Source organism: Lepidothrix coronata, unplaced genomic scaffold (genome assembly GCF_001604755.1).
Source record: "Lepidothrix coronata isolate B3197 unplaced genomic scaffold, Lepidothrix_coronata-1.0 Scaffold355, whole genome shotgun sequence".
NCBI lineage: Eukaryota > Metazoa > Chordata > Aves > Passeriformes > Pipridae > Lepidothrix > Lepidothrix coronata.
Window position 1 is genome coordinate 40,033 of NW_016690535.1, and position 20,697 is coordinate 60,729.

At 64.7% G+C, this 20,697-nt stretch overlaps 4 protein-coding genes across 8 annotated transcripts in view; all 4 read left to right on the plus strand.

Moving 5' to 3' along the window:
- Positions 1-280: 280 nt before the first annotated feature.
- On the plus strand, positions 281-2,526 carry TMEM101 (transmembrane protein 101). Its single transcript, XM_017838730.1, has 4 exons — positions 281-437; positions 1,002-1,182; positions 1,262-1,408; positions 1,985-2,526. The coding sequence occupies exons 1-4, from the start codon at positions 301-303 to the stop codon at positions 2,291-2,293; spliced, it is 774 nt and encodes a 257-aa protein (XP_017694219.1). The 5' UTR covers positions 281-300; the 3' UTR covers positions 2,294-2,526.
- A 4,132-nt stretch (positions 2,527-6,658) lies between these two features.
- LOC108509346 (peptide YY-like) lies at positions 6,659-7,338 on the plus strand. Its single transcript, XM_017838732.1, has 3 exons — positions 6,659-6,846; positions 7,045-7,116; positions 7,274-7,338. The coding sequence occupies exons 1-3, from the start codon at positions 6,659-6,661 to the stop codon at positions 7,296-7,298; spliced, it is 285 nt and encodes a 94-aa protein (XP_017694221.1). The 3' UTR covers positions 7,299-7,338.
- Positions 7,339-10,188: 2,850 nt separating this feature from the next.
- Positions 10,189-11,377, plus strand: LOC108509349 (pancreatic hormone-like). The gene is made up of 3 exons (XM_017838736.1): positions 10,189-10,364; positions 10,801-10,872; positions 11,296-11,377. The coding sequence occupies exons 1-2, from the start codon at positions 10,189-10,191 to the stop codon at positions 10,862-10,864; spliced, it is 240 nt and encodes a 79-aa protein (XP_017694225.1). The 3' UTR covers positions 10,865-10,872; positions 11,296-11,377.
- Positions 11,378-11,873: 496 nt separating this feature from the next.
- Positions 11,874-20,697, plus strand: part of MPP2 (membrane palmitoylated protein 2) — a 12,337-nt gene continuing 3,513 nt past the window's right edge. Inside the window, exons 1-10 of one of the 5 annotated variants that reach the window (XM_017838726.1) lie at positions 11,874-11,929; positions 13,558-13,676; positions 15,306-15,464; positions 15,853-16,002; positions 16,563-16,790; positions 18,114-18,245; positions 18,957-19,062; positions 19,679-19,747; positions 19,870-20,031; positions 20,121-20,214. In XM_017838726.1, the coding sequence (XP_017694215.1) occupies positions 11,899-11,929; positions 13,558-13,676; positions 15,306-15,464; positions 15,853-16,002; positions 16,563-16,790; positions 18,114-18,245; positions 18,957-19,062; positions 19,679-19,747; positions 19,870-20,031; positions 20,121-20,214 (1,250 nt within the window). In that variant the 5' untranslated portion in view covers positions 11,874-11,898. Of the gene's footprint in view, positions 11,930-12,191; positions 12,315-12,804; positions 12,844-13,557; positions 13,677-15,305; positions 15,465-15,852; positions 16,003-16,562; positions 16,791-18,113; positions 18,246-18,956; positions 19,063-19,678; positions 19,748-19,869; positions 20,032-20,120; positions 20,215-20,697 lie in introns of those variants that run through there. The other 4 variants (XM_017838722.1, XM_017838723.1, XM_017838724.1 and 1 more) reach the window with 4 other exon arrangements.

Here is a 20,697-nt window from a genome sequence, read left to right on the forward strand (position 1 = left end):
AAAAAAAAAAAAACAATAAAAACCCGAAATTTTTTTAACCATCACCGGCGTCTGTTGGGGCTCAATGGAGGGGGCGGGGCCTCAATGGAGGGGGTGGGGCTTAGGGCGAGGGGGCGGACCTTGGAGTGGGGGTCAAGTTCAATGGAGAGGTGTGGATTAGGCACAAGGGGCGTGGCTTAGGAGGAAATAAATCATTGATGGGGCAGGGCTTAGGAAAGGGGGTGGGGCTTGGGGCAGGGTTAGGGCTCAGGGCTCAGGGCGGTACTTCCGGCGCGGCACTTCCGGCGGGACGGGCCCGTGATGGCGGCGGGCCGCGGGTGGCGGCGCCGGGCGCTGCGGCTGCTCACGGCGGGCGGCGGCGTCCTGCTCACCCGCTTCCCCTTCTGGCACTGCTTCAGCGGCCTCCTGCTCTGCGCGGAGCGCGCCGACCTGCGCCGGTGCGGGGCAGGGCGGGGTGGGGAGAAGGGAGGGGATAAACCTGAGGGGGCTGCGGGGTCTGGGAGTGGTTGTGGGGCTGGGAGGGTCTGGGGGTGGTTGTGGGGCTGGGAGGGTCTGGGGGTGGTTGTGGGGTCTGGGAGTGGTTGTGGGGGTCCCGGTGCTGTGAGGGCCTGGGGGTGATTCTGGGGCTGGTGTGGGGCTAGGAGGGTCCGGGGCTGGTTGTGGGGTTTGGGGCTGATGGGGGACTTTGGCGGGCTGGGGGTGACTGTGGGGTGTGGGGCCCTGAGGGTCTGGAGGAGAGCCCCGGGGATCTGGGACTGGTGTGGGGCTGAGGGGCCTGGAGGGGGCTTGGGGCTGATATGGGGCTCTGTAGGGTCAGGGGAGGGTCCTGGCAGAGTTGGGGAGTGAGGGAGAGTTTGGGGTGTCTGGAGAGTTTGGGGGGCTGGGGAAGGGTTTTGGCAGAATTATGACCTAGGGGAGGGTTTGGGGGGTCTGGGGTGAGCCTGGGGGTGCCCAGCCTGCCCAGGAGCACTGGGCACACCCTGGAGCTGCCATGCCCACAGGAAGCCGGACATCCCAGTGCCCTACCTGTATGTGGACATGGGGGTGGCCGTGCTCTGTGCCAGCTTCATGTCCTTCGGGGTGAAGCGGCGCTGGTTCGCCCTGGGGGCCGCCCTGCAGCTCGCTGTGGCCACCTACGCCGCCCACATTGGGGGGCACGTGCACTATGGCGACTGGCTGAAGGTGAGAGCCCCTCCGTGGGCCGTGACAGACCCCCCAGAGCCCGGGGGGGTGCGGGGACGGTGACGGTGACCCCCCCCAGGTGCGGATGTACTCCCGGACCATCGCCATCATCGGTGGGTTCCTCATCCTGGCCAGTGGCGCTGGGGAGCTGTACCGGCAGAAACCGCGGAGCCGCTCCCTGCAGTCCACAGGCCAAGTGTTCCTGGGCATCTACCTCATCTGCCAGGTACAAGGGACACATCCCTGCCCCGCTGCTGCTTGGGGGATGGAGCCACAATTCCCTGGGGAGAAACCTCCTGGGGTGGGTGTTTCCAGTGCCACCACGCCCCAGCCCCGAATTGTCCCTGAGAGAAGCTCAGGTGGGTGTTACCAGTGGTACCAGTGCCCCACACCCCAGACCCGCGTTGTCCCTGGGAGAAGCTCAGGTGGGTGTTCCCAGTGCCACCAGTGGCACCATTTTCCCCCATTGTCCCTGCGGTAGGAGCCTTGAGTGAGTGTTCCCAGTGCCACCAGTGGCACTTTGCCCCCTGTTGTCCCTGGGGAAGAAGCCTTGGATGAGTGTTGCCAGTGCCACCACTGGTACCAGTGCTACCAGTGCCACCACTGGTACCAGTGCTACCAGTGCCACCACTGGCACCAGTGCCACTGCACTCCACTTCCCCCATTGTCCCTGAGGGAGAAGCGTTGGACAAGCATTTCCAGTGCCACCATTGGCACCAGTGCCACCCCCCATTACCCCTGGGGTACACCCCTCACTGTGAGTGTCCCCAGTGCCACCCCACTCCCCCCTTTGCCCCACCAGGCCTACTCCCTGCAGCACAGCACCGAGGACCGCCTGGCCTACCTGGACCATCTGCTGGGAGGGGAGCTGGCCCTGCAGCTGCTCTTCCTGCTCTATGGGCTGCTGGCCCTGGCATTCCTGTCGGGATACTACGTGCGGGCAGCTGCCCAGGTGCTGGCAGTGCTGCTGCCCCTCGCCATCCTGCTCATTGATGGCAACCTGGGCTACTGGCACGCTGCCCGCCGCGTCGAGTTCTGGAACCAGATGAAGCTCATCGGCCAGAATGTCGGCATTTTCGGGGCTGTGGTGATCCTGGCCACCGATGGATGAGCGGGAAAACTGCAAGAAAGGGGAGTGAGAGGGGCGGGGTGTTTTTTTTAAGGATTGCCGCTATTTATTCATTGGTTTTTTTTGTTTGTTTGTTTGTTTGTAAATACTGTATTTGATAATTTTGGCAGAGGTCAGGGCTCCTGAGGGGGTGTGGGGGGGTCCTTCCTGGGGGGTGCCAGCCACTGTGTGGCCACAGCCCCTCTCCCCGCTGAGGGGTGTCACTGCCCCCCCCCCAAAAAAGTGTATTTTTACTGATGAAAGGAGAAGTCTTTTATGTCATTTCCCCGGGGGAGCTTGGCTGTTGTGTGACAAAGGGTGGGGCGCTGCAGCTTTGAGGGGTTTGAAGGGAAAACTGCTTGGGGGGGCTTGGAAGGGGAGCTGCTTTTGGGGAGGATGCTTTTGGAGGGCTTGGAGGGAGCTGCTTTTGGGGGAAACTGCTTCAGGGGGAACCACTTTTGGAGGTTTGGGGAAGATGCTTTTGAGGGGCTTGCAGGGGGGAGCTGATTCAGGGGAATCCACTTTTGGGAGGTTTGGGGCAAACTGCTTTGAGAGGAGCTGCTTTTGGGGGGCTTTGGGGGGAACTGCAATATGGGGAGAAGCTTTTGGAGGCCTTGGGGGGGACTTCAATATGGGCAGATGCTTTTGGGGGCCTTGGAATTGGGGGAGCTGCTTTAGGGGAGCCACTTTGGGGGCTTGGAGGAGGGGGCTGCATCAGGGAAGCTGTTCTTTGGGGTCTTCAGGCAAGGTGCTCTGGGGGGCTTGGAGTGGAGCTACTTTTGGGGGGAGCTGCTGTGGGCAGAGAAGTTTTGGGAGTTTGAAGGGGGAGCTGCTTTGGGGGGCTCAGAGGGGAGAGAAGCTACTTGAGGGGCTTGAGGGGGAGCCAGTGTGAGTGATACTGGGTGTTCCCCTCCCTTCAGTGGGGAAACTTGGGTGGGGGGGCGAGGGGGTCCCAGGCCGGGTGCCCTGCCCGTGCCCACCTGGGTTGCTCAGCTGGTGGGTTATGAGTGTTCTGGCACGGGGTGGGGGGGCCCGATTGGCAACCCCCAAGGTCCCCACGGGCTGTGTCCTCGCTGCCCCCATCCTGTCACCTGGCTGGGCAGGTGTCCATCCCCCCTCCCCTCTCCGGAAAAGCAAACAGGGCTGATAAGGGGCTTCCTCCGGGGTGGGGGGAGCCCGGGGGGGCCCTAATGCGCCTCCGGCGGAACCAGGGCCATAAAGCGCGGGGAAGCGGCAGAGCCCTGTTTGCTCGGGGTGGGGGGGCACTGGGGCTCCTCACCCTCCCAGGACCCCCCCCCGGGACTGCAGCCACGCACCTTCACCCTCAGACCCTCCTCATCCTCCTCAATGCCCAGTGGAGAGATGGGGGGGCTCCCCTGCCCTGTCCCCTTCGGGGTCCCACCTCTGCTGAGGGAGCCCCTCCACCACCTCTATGTCCACCCCCTTCTGCTGGCAGAGCCATCCTGTGACCTTTGGAAAATGGCTGTTTACCGTCACTCGGAATAAATGGGGCAGAAAGTCCTCGTGTCCCTTCCCCGACCCCCCCCCCCGGGGGGCTGGGGGCCACCCGCACCCCGATATCTCCCCTGACCGCGGCTCGGGGACGTCTGTGACACAACGCGGTGACATTGCCGCTGTGGTGGGGGTCGGTGGGACTGTGGGGGTGGTGTGTGTCCTCCCCGAACGCCAGGATGGCTGAGACCCTTCCCTCGGGGCTCTCGTCTGCTGGGCAGATCCAGCCCCGCTGCCTCAGTTTCTCTGCACACGTGTCAGGACGCTGCGGGGGGTCCGGAGCCCCCTCAATCCAATCAGCCCCGCATCGACCGCGGGGACGTGAAAGGTGCCGGCCTGGGGGGGCTGCGGGGGCTGGGGGGGCTCAGCTCCCCCCCTCACCCCAGGCTGCCGTAAGCCCGGCACCGCCCGCCCGGGGCAGCGTGGACCCCCCGCCTGTGTCCCCGCACACTGGTGCGTGTCACACCGCGGCCACGCCACGGGGGTGATCTCCCCCCGGGGCTGGGACCCCCGCGGTGGACTGCCATCAGCCGTGTCCCTGCCGCCGCTCGCTGGGGTGGCGACCGGGGCAGGAGTGGGGAGCGTGTCCCCTCCGGCCGGGACTGGCACCCCGCGGGGTCCCGTGTGCCACGTCCCCTCCAGCCGGGCTGGTGGCGCCCTGCAGGGTCCTCACTTAACCATGTCCCCACCATGCGGAACGGTGGCACCCCGCGGGGTCCCCAGGAACTTTGTCACCTCCAATCGGAGCAGTGGTGCGACACTGAGCCATGGTGCACACAAGCCGTGTCCCCTCTATCTGGGCCGGTGTCACCCCGCAGTGCCCCCCCGAGCTGTGTCCCCTCTTTCTGGGCCGTTGTCACTCCGCAGTATCCCCTGCGGAGACGATCCGTGTCCCTTCCATCCCACCGGCTGGAGATGCGGCTGCATCTGGCTGGGACCATCCCGACGTTTTTGGGGACCCCCTTCTGCCACCTCTCCCCATCCCAGCACCCACAGGGTGGCTTTGGTGGTCTCTGCCCAGTGGGCACCTTCCCACCGGGTCCCTCCGTGCCTCAGTTTCCCCAGGAGCTGGTGATTGCTCCTTAATGGCAAATCCATACGGGATTAGTGTTCCCGGTGCTAGAGGCTGGAAAGGGCACCTCATCCGTCCTGGGGGTGGTGACAGGGATCGATGGCGCTGACAGCGGCTGTGGTGGCGGGGGCTGTGGTGACAAGGACTTCGTGCCCCGTCTGGGGAAACTGAGGCAGCCGCGGCTTTGGGCTGGGACTGTCCCCTGCCCTGTCCCCCGTGGGCGGCTTTTGCCAGGGCCGTGGGTGGTGTCCCATGTGCTATGTCGTGGCTGTACTGTGTTTGTGTCCCTGGGTGTGGCTGATGTTCCTGTGTCACACTGTCACATCCCGAGACTGTCTTGGGGAGAGATGTGTGTGCCGTGGCTGTGTGTGACATATGTGTCCCTGTGCCATGGCTGTGTCACTTTTGTGCCCAGTTGCTGTAGCTGTATGTCACATCTATGTCCATGTGCCATGTTCATGTGCCAGGCCTGCCTGTCGTGTCTGTGTTCATGTGCCATGCTTGCATGTCACCTCTGTGTTCATGTCCTATGCCATGGTTGTGTCACATCTGTGTCCATGTCCCGTGTCCTTGTGCCATGGCTGCCTGTCACTTCTGTGTCCTTATGATATTCAAGAGCCCTGGCTACGTCACATCCATGTCTATGTCCCATGCCCATGTGCCAAAGTTGTATGTCACATCTGTGCCATGGCTGCACATGACATGTGTGCCTGTGTGCCATGGCTGCCTGTCACACCTGTGTCCACGCACCATGGTTGTGTGTCACATCTGTGTCTGTGTCCCGTGTCCTTGTGCCATGGCTGCCTGTCACCTCTGTGCCCGTGTGCCCCGGCTACATGTCACACCTGTACCTGTGTGCCATGTTCATGTGCCCTGGTGACATGTCACATCTGTGTCCGTGTCCTGCGCCCATCTGGCATTGCCACATCTGTGTCCTCTGACTGCGCTCGTGTCCCCATGTTCCCATATCTCTGTGTCCCATCTATGCCCCCCATGCTCTGTCCTCCCCAGCCCCTCGGGGTCCCAGGCTGGGGTGCTCTGCCAAGGGATGGTGACAAGGTGCTGGCCGGGGGTGGTAGCGGGGGGGTCGCCAGGGTCCTGCGTGCCCATGGGTTGGTCACGCATGAGGGAGGAGCCAGGAGCCCCCTCCGAGGCTATAAAACCCTGGGCGGGTCGGGGAGCTGCCGTGTGCCTGGCACTGTCACCCCACTGCCAGGCCCTGCCTGTCACCTCTGCCACTGCCATCGTGAGTGCGGGGACAGGACTGAGGTCCTGGGGGGTCCCTGAGGGGAGGCTGGGATCGCAGGGAGGGAGAATCACCCCCCTCCCTTGGGGACATGTGGTGTCCCTTATGGGGAGGTGTCCCTTGGGGTGGACATGGGCCTCTGGGGTCCTTTTGGATGGGACAGCCCCTTTGGGACACTGTGGGGGGCTCTGGGACATAAGAGGGTCCCTGGAGGGAAGCAGTCTCTTGAGTGGGGCTGGAGTCCCAGGTGGTGGAGGGACACATCCCTTTGGGGGACAGGGGGGCGTCCTGGGGGTGTGACATTCCCATAGGGGTTGGGGTCCTTGGGGGTGAGATATCTCGGGGGAATGGGGGTTTGGTGGGGGACAGAGCAGGGTTGGGGGCACCCAAAGGTGATGGGGATAGCTGAGGGTGATGGAGGTGACCTATAGAGGATACCTGGCGGTGACAGGGGTACCCCAAGGTGACAGGGTACGCGGGGGCGATGGAGGTGACCCACACGAAGCCGCAGCCGCCCCTCGCTCCCGTGTCCCCGCAGATGGTGCTATCCCCGCGGCCGTGGCACGCGCTGGTGGCCCTGTCGCTCTGCACCCTGCTGTGCTTGGCTGCGCTGGCGGCCGCGTACCCCGCCAAGCCCGAGAGCCCCGGGGACGACGCGTCCCCCGAGGAGATGGCCCGGTACTTCTCGGCCCTTCGCCACTACATCAACCTGGTCACGCGACAGAGGTGAGCGCGAGTGACCGTGAACGCGTGTGGGCGAACCCCGCGGTGCTCGTGCGAGCCCCTTTGCATGCGCGAGTCTCCATTTTCACGCCCGTGTCCGTCCTTGTGCGCCCCCGGGGGCTCCGGCCGTTCCTCCTTTGCACACTCATGCACACCCCCGTGGGGTCCCCGTTGCACACGCGTGTGCCCTGTGTCCCGCAGGTACGGCAAACGCGCCAGCCCCGACGCCGTGGTGACGGAACTGCTCGTGGGGGCCGGCAGTGACAGGTCAAGGTGAGTCTCCCCGTCCCTGTCCCCACCGACCCGCGCACAGGGACAAGGGGCTGCACCGGCCCCCACACCCCGGGGTGGGGGTCCCGGGGTTGTTTGAGGTCCCAGGGGGATTTGGGGGTCTCGTTCCCTCTTTTCTCACATCAGCTCTTCCCGGCAGGTACGACGACGACTCCGCATGGTGACGGCACCCTCCTCCAGTCCCTCTGTCCCCCAAACCCTCCCCATCTCTCCACGTCTCCCCAGGGGACCCAGGGCCAGTGCGGGACCCCCCTCTGGAGGGTCGGGAACCCCCAGATCCCGGCCCGGGGGCGTCCCGCTGTCGGGGGGGGCCCCGACCCCATCCCCTCCCCACCGCTGTTGGGGGGGTCCCGCGTGGTCCCTGCACGCCCCCGTAGCGGCAATAAAGACACGATCGTGGGCACTGCCGGGTTTGCGCTGTGTGTGTGGGGGCGCCAGGGGAATACAGGGGTACAAGGGGGATGGAGAGGTGCAGGGAAGGATAAAGGGATGCAGGGAGGATGCAGAGGGAATGGAGGAGTGCAGGAGGGATGTAGGGGTGCAAGTGGGATGAAGGGGAGGAGGGGAGTGAAGAGGGGATGGAGAGGGGAGGGAATGGAGGGGCGCAGGTGGGATGGAGGGTGTGCAGGAAGGATGAAGGGGGGGGTGCACGAGGGATTCAGGGGTGCAGGGAAGGATGGAGGGATGCTGCGGGGGGGATGCAGTAGGGCTGGAGGGGTGCAGGGGAGGATGGAGGGAGAGGGAGGGGCGGAGGGGTAGAGGGCTATAGGAGGGAAGTGGGAGGAATTGAAGGATGCAGGGGGTATGGACAGGTGCAGAGAGGATGTAGAAGATATGGAGGGGTGCAGGAGGGATGGAGGGGTGCAGGGGGGATGGAGGAGTTGAGGCCAGGTGGAAGGAACAAGGGACAGGACATCCTTGGGTGCAGGGACGGGGGGTGGAAGGGTGGGTAGAGATGGGGGGTGGGAGGGTTGAAAGGGGGAAGTGAATGGCGGAGTGGAAGGGGGTGAGGGGTGGGGGCTTGTGGGAGAGGGGTGGGGAGGGAGAGGTGGAAGTGGGATACACTGGGGCACAGTGGGGTTGGATACTGGGGTGCACTGGGTGTGGGGTAAGGTGGGGGCAGTTCTGGGGGATACACTGTTGATGGGTGTTGGGGTGTACGAGGAAACTGGGTCCCCTGAGGCCGAGCGTGGGGCTGCAAAAGGTAGGGGGTGTGCTGGATGTGGGGGTGTGCTGAGGGGGCTGTGATGGTGCTGGAGCTCATGGGCCACAGGGGGACACTAGTGGTGGGTGCTGGGGTGGAGGTATGGGGTGTGCTGGGTGTGGGGTGCGCTGGGTGTGGGGTGCACCAGCAGTGGGTGCAGAGGTGCACTGGCTGTAGGAGGAATTGGGTGTGGGGTGCACTGGGTGTGGGGTGCACTGGGTGTTGGGGTGTACTGGTAGTGGTGCTGGGGTGTATGGGGTACTGGGGTGCACTGGGTGTGGGGTGCATGGGCAGTGGGTGCTGACACCCACCGTGGAGTCCCCCCGCATAGGGACTGAGGCCATCGGGGCTGTGCCAGGGCTGGGGGTTCCCCGTCCCTCTGACCCCCCACCCGGCCATGGTGGGAGCAGGGGGACAGCCACGTCCTCAGACATGGCCTCAGTGGGGGGTGGCTGTGTCTCCCCTGCCCCGATGCCTCTATCCCTCTGTCCTTCTATCCCACCCCTCACCCCAACATTGCCCACCTTACCCCCTTGGCCCTCCCACCCCCCGTCCATCTGTCTGTCCCTCCAATGTCTCCCTGTCCCACTCCCCATCCATCTGTCCACCCCTCCCACTACTTCCCACCCTTGTACCCCACCAGACGCCCTGTCTGTCCCCCCCTAATCCCTCTGTACCCACAGCTGTCCCTCTGTCCATCCCTAATGCTGGACACTCATGTCCATATCCTGTCCCCCCACGGAAGCCCCCCCAGCCCAGGGTCAAACATTAACCAGTGTTGTGCAGGGGCCACCTGTCCCTGTCACCCCCCACGATGGCCCCTGTCCCCCCCGGCCGAATGGGCACCTGGCCACAGGTGCTGCGTGGCAGGGTGACATCAGGGGGGACAGGGGGATATAAGGACCTGCACAGCAGTGGCAGCAGTGGCACCGAGGAACCAGGGTGTCAGGTGCGTCCCCTCATCCCGCCGTGTCCCCTTGTCCTGCTGTGTCCCTGTGTCCCCACCCGTGGAAGCAGGTGAGTGGGGCCGGAGGGCTGTGGGAAGGTGGGGGTGCAGATGTGAGCAGCGGGTGGGTGTGTGATCAGTAGGGTGTGTAAGGGGCTGGAACGTGTGGAGGTGTGAAACGGGTGTGCACGCCCTTGTGCAAGGCCAGGAGTGGGGGTGAGTGTGCGGGGGTAGGACACGGGGTGGGCATGGGAGTGTGCGGGTATGTGCATGTGGGAGTGTGTGTGTGCGTGTGCACGTGTGTGTGTGTGCGCACGTGTGTATGTGCTTGAGTGTTCACACGTGTATGCACATGTGAGTGAGTACATGAAGCGTGCAGGTGTGTGCGTGTGCACGGTGAGGCAGGCATGCCCTGACATGTGTGTGCTGCATGAGGGGTGGTCTGTGTGGGCGTGTGGAGCAGAGATGGGCGTGTGTGAGTGTGCAAGGGCGGTGCATGCTCTGATATGTGCATGTGCATGTGTGTGCAGCCAGGAAGCGTGCACAAGTGGGTGGTGTGCATGTGTGTGTGCATGTGTGTGCAGCCAGTGCTGTGCCCGTATGTGTGCAGCTGGCTGGCGCGCACACACATGTGCATGTGTGTGTCTGTGTGCATGTGTGTGCAGCCAGGTGACGTGCTCGTGTGTGTGTGTGTGCTGTGCACTGTCCACGTGTGTGTGCAAGCACACAGTGCTGTCCACAGCCACGTGTGTGCTGTGTGCTGAGCACACAATGCTGTGTTTGCACATATGTGCATGCCACGTGCTGTGCACACACGTGTGTGAACACACAGTGCTGTGTTCAAGTGTTGTGTGATCCGTGTGCCGTGCACACACGTGTGCTCACAGCTGCCCTGTCCCCAGCCATGTCTCCCCGCTGGCCGCCGTTGCTGCTGATGGCCTGTGCGCTGGCGCTGCTGCCTCTGCGGCCCCGCGCGGCCCCGGCCCAGCCCACCTACCCCGGCGACGACGCGCCCGTCGAGGACCTGCTGCGCTTCTACAACGACCTGCAGCAGTATCTGAACGTCGTGACACGCCCCCGGTGAGCAGGGCCCGCCTGTCGCGATACGCTCCCGGTCACAACACCCTCCCTGCTGCGACGCGCTCTGTGTCGTGACACGTTCCCCGTCGTGACACACTTCCCTCTGCGACACACTCGCCATTGCAACACGGTGTGCTACCCATTGCAACAGGCTCCCCGCTGCGACACTATGCCTGTCATGACACGCTCCCTATCGTGACACACTCCCCATTGCCACACACTCCCCATCACAACACGCTCCCCATCGTGCCAAAGCTCCTCATCACAACGTGCTTCCTCCCCGTCGTGACTCCCTCCCCGTCACAACACACTCCCCATCATGACACACTCCCTGTCACGACACAGTCCCTATTGCAACACGCTCCCCATCGTGCCCCCCACCCCATCACGGCGTGCCCCCCCCGCTGCCCCTGTAACGTGCCCCCCCCCATTCCAGGTATGGGAAGCGGGCGGGCGGGCGTGTCCTGGGCGAGGAGCCCTTTGGTGCTGCGGGGTGCTAAGTCCCCAGGTAAGGGGGGACCGAGGGGCAGCAGAGTGGGGGGACCCTCCCCCAGTGCCACCCGTGCCTCAATTTCCCCAATGGATGTCATCCTGGGGGTAGAAGGAGGAACACTGGGGTGGGGGGCACAGGGCTGGGGGGATTCAGGGGGTCTCTGCGGTGTGCGCGAGGTGGGGGACACGGGGCCAGGGGGTTCTTTTGGGGACCCTGCAGGGTAGGGGACATGGGGGCCCTGCAGGATAGGGGACATGGGTCCAGGGACATCGAGGGGGCCCTTGGGAAACACAGGACAAGGGGGATAGGGGGGTCCCTGCAGGGTGTTGAGTTGGGAGACATGGGGTTGGGGGAATCCGGGGGGGCCCTGCAGGGCGGGGGACATAGGGCTGAGGGCCCCCCCAGGGTCTCAGGGTGCTGACCCCCCTCTCATTGCAGGAACACTGCTGGGGCCGAGCGAGTGAAGAGGAGCCCGGGGAGTGCGGCCCCTGCCCCTCCACCGCACCCTCGGCCCCCCCAGAGCTGACCCCGCAGGGTCGGGACAGAACCCCCAGCAATAAACCCCCCTGCAGCCACCGCCTGTCCTGCCTCTGCCTGCTGGGGGACACTGGGGGGAGACTGGGAGGAGCTGGGTGGGCCTGGGACACTGTGGGTGCTAGGGACGCTGGGGACGCTGGGGACGCTGGGAACACTGGGGACACTGGGGCACTGGCGCTGGGATCGCTGGGAACACTGGGGACATTGTGGGTGCTGGGGATGCTGGGGACAGAGAGGATGCTGGTGGCACTGGGGGTGCTGAGGATGTGGGACACTGGGCCTGGAGATGCCGGACGTGTTGGGGATGAGGGCACTGGTGGCACTGGGCATGCTGGGGACACGGGACACTGGCACTGGGGACGTTGGGATGCTGACTGTGCTGGGGACACTGTGGACATTGGGGGTGCTGGCACTGGGGACACGCCTCCGCGGCCGTCCCTCTGCCCGTCCCCGTCCCGTCGGTGCCAGTCACTCGTGTCCCGCCGCGCCCGCAGCTCCGCCGCGATGCCGGCGGCCACCCCCGCCTCGGTCACGGGTAAGTGTGCCCCACCCGGCGCTTGCACACGCACACACGGGGGCACACGCGTGTGCAATAACACGCCCCCGTGCACGTGTGCAGGGGCAGCTCCGGGGGGGGGGGCCGTGCTGGGAGGGGGATGGGCTCTGCGCGAGTGGGCTCCTGCCTGTGCGTGTGCGCGGTTGCGTGTGCGCGTGCGGGTGCGGGTGCAGGTGAATGTGCACACGACCGCGGTGCGGCCCCTTTAAATCCGCGCTCCCACCTCCCCACCCCCACTCCCCGCCCCCTTAAAGGGGCCGAGCCCCCGCTGTCCCCCCTCCCCACGCCGCGGGGGACGCTGCGGGGGGCTCCCACGCGTGAGCGGGTGTGCAAGACACTCGGGTGTGCAAGGACGGGTGAGCGGGTACGGGGGAGGTTGCGCACGGGCAGGGGGAAGCACGGGGGGCCCGCGCGGAGTTTGCACGCGAGCGTGAGCGCGCGTGGGGGCGCGCGTGGGCGTGCACGGTGGGGTGCGCGTGTCAGCGCGAGTGCGCGCACACACGTGTGCGCTGAACGAACGCGCAGCGGGGGCCCGCACGGGCGTGTGAGCGCGCACAGGGGGCGTTTGCGCGCGTGGGTGCACACGCGTGAGGTGCGCGTGCACGACCCGTGCCCGCGCGTGTGAGCGCACGCCCGCGCCCACGCCGCCGGGTGCGCAAAAGGCGGCCGGACCGTGCTCAGTGCACACGCGTGTGCAAGGCGGCGAGGATGTGGGGAGGGGAGCGGGGCCGGCGCGGGTGGGGGCCCCACGCGGGGCCGGGGGGTTGGGGGGGGGGGGGCGGCGGTACCCGGATCTGGGGCGGGGGAGCCCGGCCCCGCAGCCATGAGCCGCCCCGGCCGAGGGTCCCCGCCGCCCGCCTCGGCCCCCGCCCGCGACCCCCCGGGACCCCCAGGTACGGGAGGGGGCTGGGGAGAGCGGGAGGTGATGCCACGCGGGGTGGTGATGCCATTCGGGCGGAGTGGCGTGGGGATGGGGCGGTTGGGATGGGGATGAGGTGGGTGCAGGGAGATGGGGATGGCGGGGGGTTTCTCGGGTGGCCCCCCCCGAGGTGTGGGGGGCTGATGGATGAGCCCCTCACCGCCCCCCCGGTTGCTTCGCGATCGTCCCCCACCATTGCAGCGCAGCCGCGCAGCCGCTCCCGCCCCCGCGGCCCCGGATGCGCACCCTCCCATCGCAACCCCCCTTCCCATTCCATCGTACCCCCAGCTGCATCACCCCTCCGTCGCAACCCCTCATTCCATTGCCATCCAATTGCATCACCGCCCCAACTGCATCAAGCTCCCCCTCTCCCCTCCCCAGTTGCATTCCCCTCTGGGAGGCGTTTTACTTTGGGGGCACATCCGTTTGTCCCTCCTGCTGGACGAGGAAGGGGGATTTCCCTGCTCCCATAGGACCTTCGCACGGTGCCCACAATGGCGAGGGGCCCTGGGGCGAGCGGGACAGGAATGGGGGGGGTGGGCGAGCGAGCATCCCCGGCTGCACTTGACTTTTACCCACGTTGCCGCTCTCTCCCTCCTCTCTGTGTCCCCCCGTGTGTGTCCCCCGTGTCCCCACCGTGTCCCCGTGGATGTCCCCCACTCCGTACGTCCCCCGTCTGCCCCCCCAGCCATGCAGCAGGTCCTGGACAACCTGATGGGGCTCCCCGGGTCCCCGGGGGTGGCCGACCTTGACCTCATCTTCCTGCGGGGCATCATGGAGAGCCCCATCGTCCGCTCCCTGGCCAAGGTACCGCGACACGGGGGGCACCGTGCCCCGCCCCGGGACCCCCAGGCTGTGTGGGGAGTGATCCACATGTGTGTGCACGTGTGTGTCGGCATGTCCATGCGTGCAAGCGCGTGTGCATGCAGAGGTGTGTGCTGGTATGTGTGTGTGTGCATGCGGGGAGGTATCTGTGCATACTTGCACATGTGTGTGTACACATGCACATGTATGTGTGCTTGTACATGCGTGCGGATGGATGTGTGCGTGTATGCAGGGAGGGGTCTGTGCATGTTTGCACACGCATGTGTACACCTCCACATGTATGTGTGCTTGCACATGCATGTAGATGGATCCTTGCATGTGTGTGTACATGCATGCGTGTGCACTTGCACATGTGTGCATGCATGGATCTGTGCTTGCACATGTGTGTGCATATGTAGGTGTGTACTCATATGTGTGTGTGTACACCTCCACAGGTATGTGTGCTTGTACATGCATGTGGGTGGGCACTTGCACGTGGGTGGGCACTTGCACATATGTGTGCATAACTTGATGTGTGCTCACAAGTGTGTGTGTGCAGGGAGCTGTCTGTGTGTTTGCACACATGTGTGTACATGTGCACATGTATGTGTGCTTGTACATGCGTGTGGGGGCACTTGCACATGTGTGGCTGCAGGAAGGCGTGCTTGTTTGCACCATAATATGTGTACATGTGCACATGCATGTGTGCTTGTACATGTGTGTGGATGTGCGTGTGCTCACATAAGTGTGCACACAGGGAGGTGCCCATGCGTGTTTGCACATGCGTGTGCAAGTCCACATCTGTGCATGCGTGTCCATACGTGTAGATTTGTGCTTGCATGTGTGTGTGCCTGCAGGGATGTGCCCTTACATGTGTGTGTTTAATCTCCCCCCACAAGGCCCCGGGAGTCCCTAACCCCCTGTTCTTGCCTCGTGTCACAAACTCCCCTGGCCCTGGGGGTCCCCAACTCCCCAGGGGTCCCTGTGTCCCTACCCCCCCCCCAGGGACCTCCAATCCCTGAGGGTCCTGAACCCCCCTGCCCCCCGCTCCAGCCCCCCCGGGGGTCCCTAATCCCCCTGGTCCCCAACTCCCCTGGGGGTTCCTAAACCTCTTGGCCCTTCCAGGTGTCCCTAATCCATCCTTCCCCCAAGGAATCCTTAATCCCCTCTGTCCCAGGTGTCCCTTATCCATCCTTCCCCCAAGGAATCCTTAATCCCTTCTGTCCCAGGAATCCCTAACCCCTCCCAGGGATCCCTAACACCCTATCCCCTCCCGGGGGTTCCTGTCTCCTCGGGGGTCCCTAACCTCCTGACCCTGGGGGTACTGTATTCCCCCCGGGGGTCCCTAAACTCCCTGTGCCCTCCAAGGGTCCCTAATCCTCCCTGCTCCTGGGGGTCCCTAACATCCTGTCCACCCGTAGAAGACCCTGTGCCCTCTCGAGGGTCTCTAAACCTTTCCCCTGGTGTTCTGTAAGCTCCTGAGACCCTGGGGGTCCCTAATCCCCCAAGTCCCTGGGACTCCTAACACCTCTGAGACTTCCCAACCTCTCTGATCCCCTGGGAGTCCCTAACCCCCTGGCCGTTCCCTAACCCCCCTGCCACCTCCGGGGTTCTCCCCGCGGTGCCCCCCAGGCGCACGAGCGGCTGGAGGAGCGGAAGCTGGAGGCAGTTCGCGGGGACAACCTGGCGCTGGTGCAGGAGATCCTGCGGGACATCGGGCGGCTGGCGCGGCCCGACGGGCAGGGGGCGGCGGCCGAGCTGGCCCGGATCCTGCGGGAACCGCACTTCCAGGTGCGTGGGACACGCGTGGGACACTTCTGTGCTGGGGGGTGTGGGACAAGTGTGTGCTGGGGGTGTGACACAGGTGGGATCCCCCTCCTGTGCTAGATCCCCCTCCTGTCCTGTGTGACACGTGTGTGTGCTGGGGGAGTGTGACAAACGTGTGTGCTGGGGGAGTGTGACACAACGTGCACCAGGTGTGTAGTACACAGGCGTGACCCCCCCCTCCTGTACCTGGGGGGTGTGACACATATGTGTGTGACACATACATGTGTCAGGTGTGTGGGACACAGGTGTGACCCCCTCCTGTGCCGGGGGTGTGTGACACGTGTGTGCTGGGGTGTGTGACGTGCGCATGGTGTGTGGGACACAGCTGTGACCCCTCTCCTGTGTGTCCCAGTCGCTGCTGGAGACCCATGACTCGGTGGCTGCTAAGAGCTATGACCCCCCCCCAAGCAGCCCTGGCCCAGAGCCCCCCCTGGGGTCTCAACCCGTGCCCCCCGATGCCGTGCGCATGGTGGGCATCCGCAAGGCAGTCGGGGAGAACCTGGTGAGCCCAGCTGGGGGGGCTGGGGAGTCCTGGGGGCATTGGGGGGTGCTGGGACATTTTGGGGTGCTGAGAGTGCTACGGGGTGCTGGGGTACTGGGGGGTGCTGTGGGGTGTTGGAGCAATGCAGGGTGTGGGGATATTGGGAGCATTTTGGGGTGCTGGGGACATTGTGGAGTATTGGAGACATTGCTGGGATGCTGGGGGCATTGCAGAGTGCTGAGGGTCATTTTGGGCTGCTTGGGGACATTTTGGGGTTCTTGGAGGTGTTGTGGGGTGCTGGGGACATTGCTGGGGTGCTGGGGGCATTGCAGAGTGCTGAGGGTCACTTTGGGGACATTTTGGAGTTCTTGGGGGCATTTCAGGGTGCTGAGGACATTGCTGGGATGACTGGGAGCATTTTGGAGTGCTGGGGATATTATGGGGTGCCGTGGACATTATGGGGTGCTGGGGGTATTTCGGAGTGCTGGGTGCCTTGCGGGGTGACTGGTGGGTGCTGGGTGAGTGTCACAGGGTGCTGTGGTGGGTCCCTGTTGGGGGCTGAGTGGGGCTGTGCCCATCAGGGGGTGACGTTCCGGGTGGAGCGGGGGGAGCTGGTGATCGCCCGCATCCTGCACGGGGGGATGGTGGCGCAGCAGGGGCTGCTGCACGTGGGGGACGTGATCCGTGAGGTGAACGGGCGTGAGGTGGGCAGCGACCCGCGGGCACTGCAGGACAGCCTGCGCCACGCCAGCGGCAGCGTCGTCCTCAAGATCCTGCCCAGCTACCAGGAGCCTCACCCGCCCCGCCAGGTACTGCCCTCGCATCCTGCCCTGCATCCCACCCTGTATCCCACCCTGCATCCGACCCTGCATCCAACCCTTCATCCCACCCCACATCCTGCCCTGCATCCTACCCTACCAGGTACTGCATCCCACCCCGCATCCCACCTCGCATCCTTCCCTGTCTGGTACCATCCCTGCATCCTGCCCTGCATCATGCCCAGTGTCCAACCCTGCATCCAGCCCCGCCAGGTAGTGCCCTGCCATCATGCTCCACATCCTGCCCCACATCCCGCCCTGCATCCCACCCTGGCAGGTGTCACACCTGCATCCCACCCTGCATCCCGCACTCAGCGCTCTGCCCACAACTCCCCCTGCCCTGTGGCCCCTATCTCTGTGTCCCCATCCCCATGTTGTCCCTGTGCCACCCTGCCAGTGTCCCAGTGCCTACGTGCCCCACATCCCGTGTTCCCTTGCCATGTTCCTCATCTCCCCATGTGCCCGCTGAGCCCCCCATCCCCCCCTGTCCCCCTGTCCATGCCCTGTGCCAACATGCTGGGACCCCCGTGTCCCCCACCGTGCCCTCTGTGCCTGGCACTGGTGGGCGCCAGGCTGTGGTTGTCCCTGCCCTGTCCCCATCCCTGCCTTCTCCCTGTCCTTGCCCTACCTCGTCCTTGCCCTGTCCCCGTGCTTGTCCTGTCCCTGTTGTCCCCATCCCTGGCCAGTCTCTGTCCTTGCCCTGTTCCCATTCCTGGCCTGTCTCTGCCCTTGCCCTGTCCCTGTCCCATCCCTGCCCTGTCCCTGCCCTCTCCCCATCCCTGTCCCCACCCAGGGTGCTGGGTGGCAAAGGGTGCCCACCCCGTGCCCCCCCCCCCCCGCCCCGTGCCAGCCACCCCCTGTCTCCGTAGGGAGACAAAACAACCCTGTCACCACACCACATCCCCTGGCACCGGGTGTCCCCGCCTGGGCCACCCTCACGACACCCCTCCGCTGCCAGCGCCGTATCCCGTGTGCCAGCACACGCGTGTGTGCGCACACGCGTCCCCGCACATGCATGTGTGTCCTGGCAGGGGCGGCGCTGGCGGCGCTGGGCACATGTGTGTGCCTGTGTGTGGCCGTGGGGCTGTGCGTGGGGGTCGCCGTGGGGGTCCTGTGGGGCGCGGCAGCAGCGGCTGGGACCCTCTGCATGTGCGCAGGGGCCGCACGGGCCTGGCTGCACCGGGCACGGGGGGGGCACCGCGGCACAGGGGGCGCCTAGGGGGGACACACGGGTGTCCCTGCTGGGGAAACTGAGGCACGGGACAGCGGAGTGGGGCGCCCGGGGTCCCCCCCGCTGACCCCCACGGTCCCCAGGTGTTTGTCAAGTGCCACTTCGACTACGACCCAGCCACCGACAGCCTCATCCCCTGCAAGGAGGCCGGGCTCAAGTTCATGGCCGGGGATCTGCTGCAGATCGTCAACCAGGATGACCCCAACTGGTGGCAGGTCAGGGGGGCCCCCCTGGGGGGTGGTCGGGGGGGGTCGTGGTGCTTTGATCCCCATTTGGGGGTCCCCCTGGCAGCAGGGTCTGTGGAGGGTGTGGGGGGGGTGGGGGTCAGGGGTTCTATGGGAGATCAAGAGGTCCCTGTAGGCTTGAGGGGTGCCTGGGAGGATCCCTGGAAAATGGGGGGTTTGTGAAGCTGGGAGTGTCCCTGGAGCTGGGAAGAGTTCCTGGGAACTGGGAGGCATCCCTGGGAAAAAAGGGGTTTCCTGGGAGCTTGGAGGTGTCCCTGGATTTGGGGAGGGTGCCAAGAAACGGGGCATTCCTAGAACTGGGAGGGAGTAACTATGGGCCTTAGGGGGTTCCTGGAACTGGGGAGGTCCCTGGATATTGGGGGACACCCTGGAGCTGGAGGGGTTCCCTGGGGGTCTTGGGGGGTCCCTGGAGATGGGGGAGGTCCTTGGAGTTGAGTGTATGTCCCTGTAGGGATTGAGAGGTCTCTGGGAGCTGGGGGTCCCTGGAGCCTGGGGGTGTCCCTGGAGCTCAGGAGGTTCCCTGTGCAGCTTGGGGGAGTCCCTGGAGCTGGGGAGTGTTCCTGGGGGATGGTGAGTCCCTGTAGCTGAGAGGATTCCCTGTGGGGCTGAGGGGGGGCCCTGTAGCTCAGGAGGGTCCCCGTGGGGTTGAGGGGGTCCCCACATGTGACTCTATGCCCCCAGGCGTGCCATGTGGAGGGGGGCAGTGCAGGCCTGGTGCCCAGCCAGCTGCTGGAGGAGAAGCGCAAGGCTTTCGTCAAGCGGGATGGGGAGGTGGCCCCCACGTCGGGTATGGGGACCCCAGCCCAGCCTCGGCAGGGGGGACATGGCTCTGGGGGTGGGGGACAGGGGGGCACATCCTGGAGGGGGAGCACAGTGGGTCCCCTGAACCCTGTGGCAATGTCTCCATTGCGCCAGGGTGATGTCCCCATGGCACTGCCTCTGTGGCAGGTCCCCGGTTCCTGGGGTGATGTCCCCAGTTCCCAGGGTGATGTCCCCATGCACTGTCACTGCAGCAGGTCCCCAATTCCCAAGGTGATGTCTCCAATTCCCGGGGTGATGTCCCCAGTTTACAGGGTGATGTCCCCAGTTTACAGGGTGAAGTCCCTGTGCCCTGTCCTTCAGACAGGTCCCCAGTTCTCAGGGTGATGTCTCCGTGGCACATGGCACTGTCCCTGTAGCAAGTCCCCAGTTCATGGGATGATGTCCCCAGTTCCCAGGGTGACGCCCCCATGGCACTGTCACTGCAGGAAGTCCCCAATTCCCAGGGTGATGTCCCCAGTTCTTAGGGTGACGCCCCCATGGCACTGCCCCTGTGGCATGTCCCAGCTCCCCTTGCACTGTCCCTGTGCCACGGCACTGTCCCTGTCCGTGTCCCCAGCTCAGCCAGCCCCTTGCCCTCGCAGGGGCCCTGTGTGGCAGTCTCAGTGGGAGAAGGAAGAAGAGGATGATGTACGTGACAACAAAGAACGCCGGTGAGTGTCTGATGGCGTTCCCTCAGGGAAAGGGGGGAGCAGCCCCGGGGCTGTGCTCGTGGTGGCACCTCCTGGGGACAGGGTGTCCCCCTGGATGGGTGCCAGCCCTGCCCCTTGCCCAGAGTTTGACCGGCATGAGCTGCTGATCTACGAGGAGGTGGCGCGGATGCCGCCGTTCCGCCGGAAAACGCTAGTGCTGATCGGGGCGCAGGGCGTGGGGCGGCGCAGCCTCAAGAACAAGCTCATCATGTCGGACCAGGCGCGTTACGGCACCACCATCCCCTGTGAGTCCCTGCTGGGAGCGCTGTCCCCATGAGCATCGCTGAGCCCACCAGCATCACCGCCCCTCACCTGCCTCCCTGTCCCCTGCCAGCAGCATCATGCATCACTCCCGTGAGATCACTGTCCCCTGTGAGCAGCACCATCCTCGTGATCATCCCTGTCCCTTGGGAGCATCCCTGTCATCTGTGAGCATCCCTGTCCCCTTCGACCATCCCTGTCTCCTGCCAGCATCGATGTCACCTGCAACCATCCCTGTCTCTTGGGAGCATCCCTGTCCCACTCCAGCATCCCTGTCCCTGTGAACATCCCTCAGGACCATTCCTGTCCATTCCAGCATCCCTGTCCCCTGCGACCATTCCTGTCCCTTGTGAGCATTCCTGTTCCCTACCAGCAGCATCATTCCCATGAGCATCACAGTCCCCATGAGCATCACCATCACCATCGTCGTGAACATCCCTTCACCTTGTGACCATCCCTGTCCCTTGGGAGCATCCCTGTCCCTCAGGACCATTCCTGTCCATTCCAGCATCCCTGTCCCCTGCGACCATTCCTGTCCCTTGTGAGCATTCCTGTTCCCTACCAGCAGCATCATTCCCATGAGCATCACAGTCCCCATGAGCATCACCATCACCATCGTCGTGAACATCCCTTCACCTTGTGACCATCCC